The sequence below is a fragment of the Phocoena phocoena genome, chromosome 3, assembly GCF_963924675.1.
Source record: "Phocoena phocoena chromosome 3, mPhoPho1.1, whole genome shotgun sequence".
Taxonomy (NCBI): Eukaryota; Metazoa; Chordata; class Mammalia; order Artiodactyla; family Phocoenidae; genus Phocoena; species Phocoena phocoena.
Window position 1 is genome coordinate 72981415 of NC_089221.1, and position 14373 is coordinate 72995787.

The 14373-nt window shown below is 38.0% G+C and overlaps 1 protein-coding gene across 1 annotated transcript in view; it reads left to right on the plus strand.

The window, feature by feature from the left end:
* Window positions 1-2115: 2115 nt before the first annotated feature.
* The window catches only part of ADGRV1 (adhesion G protein-coupled receptor V1), a 542990-nt gene continuing 530732 nt past the window's right edge, over window positions 2116-14373 (plus strand). The window contains exon 1 of the mRNA XM_065873671.1: window positions 2116-2233. Within this exon, the coding sequence (XP_065729743.1) occupies window positions 2116-2233 (118 nt within the window). The remainder of the gene's footprint in view (window positions 2234-14373) is intronic.

A 14373-nucleotide genomic window follows, 5' to 3' on the forward strand; every position in this document is an offset into this window, starting at 1 on the left:
GCTGCAGTGAACATGGGGGTGCAGATATCTCTATGATGTAGTTAATTTTTTTCCTTCAGATATATACCCAGAGGCGGAATTGCTGGATCATATGGTGGTTCTGTTTTTAATCTTTTTGAGGAAACTTTTTAATGTTTTCTACAGTGCTGCACCAATTTACATTCCCTCCAACAGAGCACATCCTTCTCAACACATGTCTTGTCTTTTTTGATTATAGCCATTCTAACAGTATGTGATATTTCACTGTGGTTTTGGTTTTCATTTCCCTGATGATTAATGACGTTGAGCATATTTTTATGTACCTATTGGTCATTTTTATGTCTTCTTTGGGAAATGTCTATTTAGTTCCTTTGCCCATTTTTTTAATCAGATTTTTTTTTTTTGGTATTGAGTCTTATGAGTTCTTTATATATTTTGGATATTACCTCCTTATCAGATATATGATTTGCAAATATTTTCTTCCATTCTGCAGGTTGCCTTTTCATTTTTTTTGATGGTTTCCTTTGCTAAGCAGAAGCTTTTTAGTTTAATATGGTCCTACTTGCTTATTTTTGCTTATGTTGAATTTGCTTTTAATGTCAAATCCAAAAAATCATTGCCAAAACCGACGTCAAGGAGCTTACCCCCTATGTTTTTCTTTTAGGAGTTTTATGGTTTCAGGTCTTATATTCGAGTCTTTAATTTACTTTTTGATTTTTATCTAATTGTTTCATCCATGAATGATCATTTCTTTAGTTATTTTTTTAGGAGTTGCAAAAATGTGCTTTTCTAACTCTGTCATTCTTGCCACATTAGCTGGAATTCTTTAAGGGAAAACTTTTTCCTTAACTAGGCTATTTGGTTACTCTGAAAAGGAATTTACTCAGGATAGACAAGATAAATATTTAATTGTTCTTCTTAAATGTTAATTTCAGAGTAAGGAGTTGTTGCCCTAGTTGCTTTCAGTGGTGACCAGTGAGACAGACAGACAGATAGATTGATTTTAGTATCCTTTTGAACATAAGGATTTATATATTCAATGTGTTTCAAACAATTGCAGTCATTACCCTTTTGGATGAACAAAATTTTAATCTTTGATCAGTGGGAATCCTTTCATGTTCCTCTTGTGTCCCGTTGGCATGACCTCATTAATCTTCAGTAGCTTCCTTGCTGGTATGAGATGTTCAGGTTCATTTTGCGTATTTCCCTCCCCAGACATCAGTTATTCCTCTAAAGAGCCCTGGTTCCTTTTAGGGGGGGGATGGTGTTTAGAGACAAAAATCTGGACACTAGTGATGCTTATTGTTTTGGGTTTGTCATTACTTCTAAGCCTTTTTAATGCTCAATAGTCAGGAAATACCTATTTTTACAAAGAAAACTCATGAAGTGATACTGCTATTTCCAACTTAAGTTTAACCTTATATAGACTTGGCATAATTTCTTTGGTTTTATTGTTGTTTCTTTCTTTTCTTATATATTTACTTATTATTTGTTCTATTCTACAACATATATAGTTTTAAAATATATTCTACAATGTATAAAATATGGTCCTGAAATGTATATTCTACAATATAAAAATTTAATTTAAACAAAATAATACTGATATTACCACTGACAATAAGAATACTGAATGAAGTATAAGCTTTCTTTGCAGGTGTATTTGTCCTTAGAATTTATTCTACTTAGGGCAGACAGTCGAAATACTGTGTTCTAAACACACTAGAGATAATTATTTTGTCTGTGTGATTATATCACCACTTGATATACAGTTACCTTATTTTGTTTCAGTTTGTTTGTCTCTATATAGTTATGTTTGCCAAAGAAACATTAGCAACATAATTCCAGGGCTAGTAAAAATGGTTTCCTATAGGGGGAAGAAAGGAATAGGTGGACAGAGGTAAGAATTCTTTGAATATACCTTGTTATACTATAGGTTTGAGCTTGTATTCATAGAAACGAGTTATATATTTTGAAAATTAAAATTAGATTAAAAGATTACCTACACCTTGAGGTGTCAAATAGTCTAATTGACATCTTCGCCCCAAATTTAGGGTGAGGTTTGGCTAGAGATGTAAATTTGGAAGACTTATGTTTAAAGCAGTGAGGTGAATGAGATCACAGTGAGAGTGAGTGTAGATGGAGAAGAGGTTTGGGCCTGAGAACTGGAATATTCTGTCACGCAGACATCAGGAAAACAATAGGGATCCAGCAAAGGAGGCTGAAGGGTACCTAGTGAGTGAGAAGAAAACCGGATGTATGTGGCGTCAGGAAGCTGCATGAGAATGTGACTCAAGAAGCAGGAAGTGTCCACCTGCTCTTTCAGTCACATTTTGTATTGCTAGCTTTCTAGTATATCCTAAACCACAAGAGCGTATTTAAAGAGTTATAGGAGGTTGCTAAACTTAGGGAAATGGGAGATATTTAGAGTGGTAGGGGTTGTGCTCTGATAACGGGAAAGCAAGTCCAAGTTAGAAGAGAAATTCAAGTAAGCCAATTTTTGTAAACCCTTCACTCGTCTAACTACCTTCTTACAACCTCAACCTTCTCAGTGGATTTTGTAAGTGTAAATGGCACTCGGGATTTAAAATAGAATGAAGTTAAAATTTAAAGTTGAAAGAATAAGAATTAACAAAGAAAGTATTGTCTTTCATGAGTTGTAAAAAAAAAATTCAGACAGAAAAGTGATACATCTTTTTAAAAAAGCCAATTAATCTGATAAATTTTATGATGGAAGGAAGGGACAATTACCATGTTAGAAAGTGAGGGCCGAGTGGGTAGTATAACTTCAGAGTGTTCTGTACCCTGGACACATCGATCAAAGGCAAAATAAAAAAAGGAGCAAGTCTGAGGGCGTCATTGCATTATGAGAAAAAGACTCCCTGTATTTCAATTCGTGACACCAGATCTCCTAAGGCAAAGTCAAGAGATGAAAGATATTGTAGTTGATACACATAGTGAATTCTATTAAAGGCTTCCTTTCACTTGTGAATTTTCTTCAAAGGTAAGTTTTGGGTATAAAGGATTTCATAGAAGGATGTGAAATACACGTGTGTGGGGGGAACTGTGTTCTCTTCTCAAGTCATGTAATGCAGCTGAAAGAAGAAAATGGAGAATGGAGCATAAGGAAGAAAACAGGAAAGGTACAAAGATGATGAGAGATTTGTTTGTATTCTTATTTTGATTAAATGATGTTTCTGCCTTTTTTGTTTTATAAACACACTTGGGTACTAAACATATCTAGAAGTTCCGTATTTTATTTTATTTTATTTTTTTGTGGTACGCGGACCTCTCACTGTTGTGGCCTCTCCCGTTGCGGAGCACAGGCTCCGGACGCGCAGGCTCAGCGGCCATGGCTCACGGGCCGAGCCGCTCCGCGGCATGTGGGATCCTCCCGGACTGGGGCACAAACCCGTGTCCCCTGCATCGGTAGGTGGACTCTCAACCGCTGCGCCACCAGGGAAGCCCCAGAAGTTCCGTATTTTGATAATGGGTTGAGAATACATTCACAGAATTCTAAAGTTGTAATTCTTGGATTATAATTAAGCCCTGGGGATTTATATCCACAATTCAAGTGTTAGGATGGGGGTATTAAATGATCTTAGTTTTTGGGTTTATTTTCAGAGATCTATATTTTGCTTTTCAAAAACAGGATCAGGGACTTCCCTGGTGGTGCAGTGGTTAAGAATCTGCCTGCCAATGCACGGGACATGGGTTCGAGCCCTGGTCCGGGAAGATCCCACATGCCGCGGAGCAACTAAGCCTGTGCGCCACAACCACTGACCTGCACTCTAGAGCCCACGAGCCACAACTACTGAGCTTGTGTGCCGTAGCTACCGAAACCCGTGTGCCAAGAGCCCATGCTCTGCAACAAGAGAAGCCACCACAATGAGAATCCTGCACACCAGTGAATAGTAGCCCCCGATCGCCGCAACTAGAGAAAGCCCACACAGCAACGGAGACCCAACGCAGCCAAAAATAAATAAGTAAATGAGCAAATAAATAAATAAATAAATTTATTTTAAAAAAAAGCCCCCCAAAACAAAAACAGTATCAGAAATGACCAAAGTAAAACATACTCAAATGCGGTAACTATGGGAAATGTAGAAAAGCACAAAGAAACAGCAAAATCACTTCAGATTTTTTTTTACCTGAAGTTGACCACTGTTCTTTCAGTACTTTTCTATGTGGATACTCACTTGTATACATAAATGTGTGTGTACGTTTAGTATTTACTTTTTACATAAAGTATTATGTTTTAGGTTAACATACTGTAGCATAAAATTCAGTTAAAATAGACTATAATATTTCATAATATGATGTTCTTCATTCTTTTAAATAATTATGTAATAAGAACTAAAGTGACACATTATATTTGATTTGGGGAATTAATATATATTAAAATGGCAGGATCATGAACAGAGATATTCAAGTTGTCTATTGCTGCAAAAATGAACCATCCCCAAATTTAGTGGCTGAAATTAATTTATGATTATCTCTCACAGCTCTGGGGTTTGAAGGGCTGAGGGGTCATCTTGCTTGGGATTCATCACAGAATTAAAGCCAGATAGTGGCTGAGGATGAGTCATCTGACAATTACTTACATATCTGGTCTGACTTATGAGGTCTGGACGTGGCATGTGTGGACAGCTAGAAGCTGTCTAGGTATCTATCTCTCTTTCCTTGCAGCCTTTCCATGTGCCTAGCTTGGGTTTCCTCAAACCATGGCAGTCTCAAGGGAGGCACATGTCCTAAATTGTGGTTGGCTTCTGCTGGGGCAAGCATTCCAAGAGGACTGGGCAGAAGCTTCAAAACTTTTTATGACCTAACCTCAGAAGATCCAGAATGTCACATTTATGCTACATTTTATTGGCAAGATTCAAGAAAAGAGGAATTAGATTCCACCGTCAGGGGAGGAGTGGCAAAGAATTGGCAGCTATCTGTAACCTGTTGCAAGTGCCCTCATCCAATTTTAAAGTGGAATAATGCACTTCAGTTCCAACTTTCTATGATAGTAGACTCATACCAGCCATGTTATGTATTCATCTAACTACTATTTGTGAACACGGACATTTAAAAATAAACTCAGTGTAATATTGTATTCATCCTACTTTTTAACCTTGAACGTTTTCTCATGCCTACAAATATTTTTATAAAAAATGTTTAAGGACTTCTTATTGCTCTGATGCAGTACTTCTTAAAAAATAGGTCTTGCACAAGGATTATCTACTGGTGTTACTGTATTAATGACAAAATTGTTTAAATTGTTTAAATTGCAGAGAGGTTAAGCAAACCACTATAAAGGGCTAAAGTAACTAGAGATCTGCTAAAGGAAAGGTACAACTGCTGATGGCTCATTACTTGCCACTAGGGAACTGTAAATGATTTAAGAAGTCAACTAATCAGAGACATTTAAAGTGAATTCCTGTCTTAGTTGCTAAAAATAATTTCAACCTGGTAGAATTACTACTTTTTGATACATCCTTATAGAAGCTATGGTTTTGTTAGTATTATTTGGGTGAATTAATAACAGTAATGCACGGTTATTGAGTAGTTACTCTAAGGTAGACAGTGTGCTAGGAGTAGCTAGATGGAAGTGTCTAGGTAGTTGAAAATATGAGTCTAGTTCTTCAGGATGTACATAGATACCAGTAGGGGTGAATTGTTCTGTGGTCATTGTAGGCTTGGGAGATGATGGGTTAAATAAAGTTAAGTCTGCTGTGTTTAGGTCATCTTGGTGCTTGTTGTTTGCTTTAAGTATTTTGAATATCTAGGAAGGTATGTATAGTATCTATACAACTTTTTTTCCTAAACATAATTCACAACAGGTTTCTTTAGTCTGATCAAAATGTGGACATAGCATTGCATAGCATATTGGGGAATACTGGTTGGAGCTTACATGAGAATTTAAAAGTTGGACTTGGGAGTCTTTTATAGGGGTTAGGGAAAGTTGAGATTGCTAAGAGTTGGAAAGTTTAAATTTGATATTGAAGGGAAGGATAGAGTTGAGGTAGAAGCTTGAAGAGGAAGGAAGTTTGAGGACTAGGTATTGTTTGACTGCGTCTGGGGCACAGGGAGGGCTGGAGAGAAGGAAGGAGAGGGAGAAGAGAAAAGGTAGAGAATAGATAGAGAGACTAATAGGGGTAAAGTCTTAAGGAAGCATGAACGAATAGGGTCAGAAGCATAGGTGGTGGATTATTCTTAGCAGTATGGGTTTTCCATTTTGGGAGACAGTCATTGGTGATGCAGGAAGAGATGGAATTTTGAGGGAAGGGAAATAAAATCCCTAAAGTGTTTGAAATATAAAATTTTAAATGTGGGCAGTTAGTATTAATAGGCATTCTGATGCAGTAATGAAAGCAAAGAAGAATAAACCTTAGTTTAATTTTGAATTTACTAAGATGTACAATCCATTTTTCGGTTACTGTTTACACATCCATGTAGAGTGCATAGTTGGGAGGCAAAAACTGATCTAAAGAGGATTTACCTTTCCTTTACCTAGGAAGAAACTCAAGATGAAATTCTATTTTAATGTCTTGATTTTGGTCACATTAACTGCTGTGTGCTCAGGCCTTAGACAATGCCTGGCACGTAGTAGAGACTCAGTAAGTATTTTTTGAATGTTGTTGAGTGATGAATCTCTAATGTTAGACACAGCCACAGTACAGCAATAGGGTCCACGTGCTGCACGTGGGTTTCCTTTGAGCTCTTTCAAACTTGTGTGCATGAGCGAAGACTAAGCTCTTGAGAGGACTTGACAGTAAACTCTGTTGCTGGAGGTAGGGACTCTGTGGGCTGAAGAAGTGGTACAGTCCGTGCAGTGGCCCTCCTCTGAAAGGTGGTGCTGACCTGTGCTGGGAGCTCGGAGCAGTGTGGCACGAGGGCCACAGCCTGAGGCAGCAGGTCCAGGCAGATGGAGGAAGACCAGGTTCAGACAGTGTACAGGGTTCTGAGGCTCAGTGGCAGCTGGAGCACTCGAGTCTGCGAGACACCAGACCTTTTTTTTTTTTTTTAAAGATGATGTTGGGGGTAGGAGTTTAGTAATTTATTTATTTATTTTTGCTGTGTTGGGTCTTCGTTTCTGTGCGAGGGCTTTCTCTAGTTGTGGCAAGTGGGGGCCACTCTTCATCGCGGTGCGCGGGCCTCTGACTATCGCGGCCTCTCTTTTTGCGGAGCACAGGCTCCAGATGCGCAGGCTCAGTAGTTGTGGCTCAGGGGCCTAGTTGCTCTGCAGCATGTGGGATCCTCCCAGACCAGGGCTCGAACCCGTGTCCCCTGCATTAGCAGGCAGATTCTCAACCACTGTGCCACCAGGGAAGCCCCACCAGACCTTTTTTAGGAATGCATAATCCACTCGAATTCTTGGAGCATGCAAGTAAAGAGCCTCCAAGAGGTAAAACTGGATTTCCTTTTAGCATGGTGCATGGAGCCTTGAGTAGGATTTAATTTAATTTGGAGAAATAATGGCATGGTGACATATTTGCACCATGGTTGTTTTGGACTAGTTCACACTTATTACATACTAAGGATTCCAAGGAATTAATAATTTTCATTATATCATAGCCGTAAGAAAATTTTAATCAAATCTAACTCTGCCATCCTCCCAACGCCCAGCATAGCGCTGAAATAGAGTTTGGGCTACATTTCAAACAACAAACACTAGATCCTTTAAGAGGAAGAAAGAAGATAAATATTTAATTTTGGAATACGTGTAGGCAGTGGATCATGGCCATGAAAGGCCCAAAAGAGTGGAAATTTAAGGTAAGAAAAGAAAAAAATTAGATGAGTTAGAAAGAATGCTTTGAGGGCTTCCCTGGTGGCGCCGTGGTTGAGAGTCCGCCTGCCGATGCAGGGGACATGGGTTCGTGCCCCAGTCCGGGAAGATCCCACATGCCGCGGAGCGGCTAGGTCCATGAGCCATGGCTGCTGAGCCTGCACGTCTGGAGCCTGTGCTCCGCAACGGGAGAGGCCACAACAGTGAGAGGCCCGCGTACCGCAAAAAAAAAAAAAAAAGAAAGCTTTGAGAAAAGCACAGATATAGTTACCAAGCATGTTTATGAAAGTAAGAGAGAGTCAAGTCAATATAGTTATTAGGCATTTACTTTTCTGTAAAGATGAGTTTAAATCACACCTAACAAATATGTTATTTATAATGAAAAATCAGAAAATCTTTCGAGATGTTTTATACAGCTCAGACCCATCTCAACGATCTATTAATGATAAACTCCTGGCCTTTCCCTGAACTGGAAAAATTTCAAACTTTGACATAGAATTTTGAAATGATGCTTTGATAGATGTTATAATGTTAATAACATCTATCAGAACATTAGTCAAAATCCAACCTGAAATGAGTTTACTCTGGAGTCAGTGGCACTCCCGGAGGGTGCTTAACAGTATATAATGAGTTCAGTGAAGAGTATTTTAGCATCTGGAAGTTTTGACCTGCTTGATAGGGATACTTTTGTAATCTACAGTGTTGTAGAGATTTACCAAAATAGATTTTTGGCTTTATCGTGCTGCTTTTTACTTGTAAACCATTCTGTGTAATTGGACAGTGTGAGAAGCTTAATCTCAGTGATTTCCCTTAGAGATACAAGTATATCGACAAAACATGGTAGCATACTGAGGTGACATTAAATCTATTTCTCACAAGTACAGTGTGTGTGAGACAGATGGAGAAATAAATTAATATTGAAAGGTCATTGGCTTCAAACTTTTTGGGATGGAAATGTTTGTAATCCAGTCTTAAATTTTACAAGTTTCAAAGTTGCTGAGGACTATGGAAGTTGAAGGAAGAGTAGAAGGTGTTCAGACATTTTGGTTTCAGATTAATTTTGTTTTAACATTAAAATTTTGAACAGTTCTTGAGGCCCTATGGAAAATTGTTAATTGAAAGGGTTGGGTATCTAAATTTGTTTAAATTAGAAGAGGACTCCTGGCAGTTGTAACAGACTGCATGGCACGTAATACCTTACAAATGGGAAAGAGGAATTACTCATCTGGACCATAGGTGATTTTCTATCATTTTACCTAATTCATCTGAACATTACATATTTAGGCAGTGTAGTTACTTTAAAGAAGCTATTTACTTTACCTTAACAAAATTTTGGTGAGACCAAAGAACTAAAGGATTTTTTCCCCCTTTTTTCTCTTTTTCCCCCCATATATTGTTTAGCTCACACAATTCAGTTTTGTTTCAGACTTAATAAGTGAAAGGGATTAACAGAAAACAGAATGTTATGAACAAAATTAAATAAAAGCCTACTTTTTATTAAAACAAAAGTAAAAATGATAATAAATTTTAAAAAACCTCCCTTCTGCTTGGAAACAAGAGAAAACCCAGCTCTTCTAAGTAATCCTTGTTTTACCGAGGAACTAATATCTGCAGTAACAAAATTTTTAGAATATCATAACAGCAAAAACTTAGCTTATCAAAACCTATGAGTTGCAGCCACAGCTATTACTGCAGCAAAACCATAGCTGTAGAGGCTAAGGAGTAATGAAAACTAAAATAATTTTTAATCTATGAATCTTAAAAAAATACTATAATAAACCAGTCAGGAGAGAAATTGATAAAGATTAAAGAGAAAATAGGTGAATTCAAAAACAGAAAATTTGTGGACTTGGTAAATAAATCCAAGGTCAAATTAGCCAGATAAAGTCAGTAGACTTATTACTTCATTTTACAGATGAGGAGAGTAGACTCACAAGGGTAAGTGACTGCCTGAAGTGGCTCAAGAGTTTTATTAACAGAAGCAGTAATGAGCTTATGCACATATAACTTCAAAGAAATTGAGGAGCAAAATCTGAAATTGTTAATTAACCAACCATTTGGCTACATATCTTCATAATGACCCTATATTTTATTCTATTAGACTTCCATATGTATCCCTGAAAGATACCTATCTTCCAAGGATACATATAGAAGTATCTGCATCTTTCAATTAGATTCCATAGACAAGTTATTACAGGTTTACAATACTATATCTAGAAAATGTTTTGTTGCTTGATATAGTATTTTTTTTTTTGCGCTACGCGGGCCTCTCACTGTTGTGGCCTCTCCCGTTGCGGAGCACAGGCTCCGGACGCGCAGGCTCAGCGGCCATGGCTCACGGGCCCAGCCGCTCTGCGGCACGTGGGATCCTCCCGGACCGGGGCACAAACCCGCGTCCCCTGCATCGGCAGGCGGACTCTCAACCACTGCACCACCAGGGAAGCCCTGATGCTTGATATAGTTTTTAATAAGTGGATGGATGGATGAAAGGAAGTTGAACTTGTTTGATTTAAAGGAAAGCAATAAGAAGCTTAAAAAATAAAAGGGTAGTTGGCTGCACATAGTGACATCCTTCCAAAGAGTATAGTATGGAAAGGGGCAGAGGCAGGGGCTAGTAACTATGCAGTGGAGAATCTGACAAATAGTACCTCAGTCCGGCGATCAAGGGCAGCAGCAACAGTGATGTCATTTTGATAGAATGTACCTTGGACACCATGTGATGAGAGTGTCACTATGTCTGAAGTCTTCCCCATAACCCCAGTCTAATCATGAGAAAGTCATCAGAGGAATTTCAGTTGAAGAACATTCTACAAAATACCTGGCCAGTACTTTTCAAAACTGCCAAGGTCATCAAAAACAAGAAAAGTGTGAGAAACTGTCACAACCAAGAGGAGCCTAAGAAAACATAACCACTAAATGTAACATGGTACCCTGGATGAGATCCTGGAACAGAAAAAAGACATTCGGTAAAAATTAAAGAGAATCAGAATAAAGTATTGACTTTAATTAGTTAAATTATGTGTTTTGTTTTTCTGTTTCATTATGAAAATGATAAATATTTATTTATGAAATCATGATATAAAGTCATGGTGATGACCCAGCAGAAGCCAGGTGGTTAAAGGCGTGTAGTGTTTAAGCCTGAAGATATCATTGGGCTCTGGCACAAAGCGGCTGTGGCAGGGGTTTTGGCCTCAAGACACCTTCAGGTCTGTCTTCTGTTTTTCTACCCTTTTTTTTTTTTTCCTCAGGAGGAACCTCACTTTACTACAGATAGAATACAAACCAATTCTTCTAACTCTGAAAAGTACTCTTTCTGGGTTGATTGGTTGGACCAGGAGGGTGGGCATTTCCCACATTCCCAGACCTCCCTTCTACCTATGCTTCCCATGCCAGGTACAGTGTTGTAGAGGTAGTTGATACTGTGGTTCAAGTTTTGCAGGTCATCCAGGAACATCAGGAACCCCACTATTTTGTTCTTCAAATACCATGTTGCAATTCATTCCCCTTCTGACCTTGAAGTTAGAACCCATGATGGCTTTTCATTGTGCTTTTTGAACTTTCCTAGGTTCTCAACGTTTGCATTTACCACAAACATCCTCCTTTCATTCTATTGTTGCTGCTGTGAGGGTGAGTGGGTGGGAGGATGGGCTTTACACGGGCAGTCTAGGATACCCAATCTATTTCCTTTGGTCTCTTGACCATATGGATGTTGAAGGCCTACAGCCTGGAATCTGGCACTTGGTGGCATGCTGGGATGATTTCCTTCCCCTGAACCTTACAACTACCCCAGTGCTGTAGCTGTTCTTTTTTCCTCCCTTTAACAGTTGAGGGAACTTGAGGCCCAGAGAAGTGAATTTATTTGTCCAAAGTCACCCAGCTGGTGAGACTAGAGTAGAGTAGAGCCCATGTCTGACTCCAGAGCCAGTACTTACCTCCTGCTTTAGAGGCATCTAGGGGCTCATAACCCCCAGAGGCCTTGGCAGTGTCCAGCTACAGGCTTCATAGCATCTGTAGCAGGATCTTCAGGTATAACAGGAATGCTTTCCCGTTGTCTTATAAAATCAAATTCCTGAAACTGCAGGGAGGCAGTCTGCAAAGTGTGTGAGTGTGTGTATCCATATGTATGTGTGGGCACACACTTGTGCTTGTTTTTCTACCTTTGATTGGCATAAATAGTCTGAGGAGACATTGGCAGGGTACTGGAGAGCAAATTGTCTGTCTAAATAACAGCTGCTGGACAGATCCAGCCAATTGATGTCATGTAAAAATGTGGACTCAGATTTGCCAGTTCTGTAATTTTTCAAAATAGTCTAGAAATCCATTTTTTAAAATGCAAAATCTTCACATTTGATCTTGGCAAAAATTCTTTCAGTGTTATTTTGTAAACACAGTTTAGACTAAAAAACACACATCTCTAGTCTTCTTTGGGTTGAAACCTCTGGGTTTATATCATGAACCTCTCTCCCTTACCTGCCATGAGTGCAAATAATTCATTTAGAAAATACAAGCACCTACCTGCTCAGTAAAAACAGATGATATTCAATAACTAGGTACAGAATAGAAAGAAACTCACACAAAGTTAGAGAACCTTTCCCCACCTTTTTTCTTTAGGTTAATACTGAATCTCAGAGGAAAGACGAGAACTATTAGAGCTCTCATAGTGAGATCTTAATTTCAAGAAAATTACTCTTGTGACTTTTGTCTTTGAGTTCTATGAAGAATTAAAAATCGTATTTGTAGAGAGTTATGGGTGGCAAAAATCTGTCTTTAAATTCTTATAACCTCTTTTCATAATTTGAGAAATGGTTTATAGATTGTTTTGGAAGATGGAGGGGTGCCATCTAATGGTGGTTCAAGAAACCTTCCTTTAGACACAGGATCCTTGTATTTCAAAGGAGCAAAAAGGCAAGTATGTCTTACTTCTCCTTGACAGCTGCCTTTCACACACTCAGATTTGGTGGCTGCGTGAACATATCTTGACTTAATTTATTGCTTCTGAGTTTGTCTCAAAGGATTTAGTATAGTGAATCTTTCATTTTGCGTTTTGCCAAAGTGGCGTTGAGAGAGCACAGTTGAAATCCATAATCTTCTAGAGCTCCACATATGTGCTCTAGAACTGAAGCATCTCTACACTGTTCATCCTTTTTCCTTGATGGGCATTTGTAATCCAGATATGAGCAGCTTGAATGGTTTTTGTGATATGCTTGTTTGGTGACTTATGAAAATGAGAGTACATGATCTCGTGGAAAATGAAGCAATTTTACATAGAAGATAGATTCCAGAGTAAATACCAAAGCAACTTGAAGGTAACAGAGACTATAAAGAGAATAGAAAATTTAAAAAAATAAGTATTTTCTGAAAGGTAAAAGAACATTTAATGGGTTAAAGGAAGAAGAACAGGATACCACTAAATTCTTAGAAATTGAAAACAGAGGGGCATAAATTAAAAAAAATTAGTAGAAGAATTGAAATTTAATGCTGAATTAAATTCTCTGAAAGGGCAGAAATCAAAGGATTGGAAATTAGAACTAAAGATTAGAAAATCAGAGGGTTAGTCAGAGATACCAATATCAAATAATAGGAGTTTTAGGATGAAAGAACAGTGGAAATGGAAGGAGGATAAATCATTGTGAAATAATATAAGAAAAATTTCCAGGTCTGAAGGATGTGTGTCAGATTGAAAGGAACTGACTGAGTGCTTAGCCAAATGGACAAAAATAAACCCATTCCAAGAAAAATCCTCTGCAATTTCATAACACTTTTGGACAAAGAGGAGAACATTCCAGAGAGGGGATGACACAAATATGCAAACACATATAATACTTCAGAATCAGAATGATTTTGGATTTCTTAACAGCAACACTGTTCCATTGAAAACAATGGAACAAGGCTTTCAAAATAATGAAAGAAAACTGTTTTTACCTAAAATTCTATACCCAGTGAAAGTATTAAGTGGAAGATTAATATTACGGTAATTTCTAATATGCAAGACCTAAAACATTTATCTCTACACACCCTTTCTTGGGAAGTTACTGGAGGATGTTCTCCATCAAAACAAGGGAATAAACCAAGTAAACCAAAAAAGAGGAAAACATGGAATCAGCAAAGAGGACATCAAACAGGGAAGAATCAAAGGGAATCCCAGGATGATGTTAAAGGGGATCTCAAGATGACTCTTGTGTTTCAGGTGTAGAGATCATGCTTAATGTAGGTCTTAATTAATGTAGGTTTTATAATGTGTGATCTAGGAAGGTGCAGGTTTCCAGATTTGTGTCTACCGTTCCCTAGAGGGTGAATTGATAGGTATAGTAAAAGTCAGCAGAAACCATCATTTTATTGATGAGATCTACAATATTGACGGGGATGTAGTTGAGACGATAAATATGTTCCCATTATGAATGTCTACATCGAAGCCTAGCATTTACCTCTCTGTTAACCACTGTCTTGAAAAAATGTGTTGATTCCTGTAGTCTGTATGTAGAAGAAAACAGAATTCGTTGCAGGCATTTTCTCCTATAGACGTACACTTTTTTTTTTTACATGGACCATTTTTTTTTGAAGTCTTTATTGAATTTGTTACAATATATCTTCTGTTTTTATGTTTTTGGTTTTTTGGCCACGAG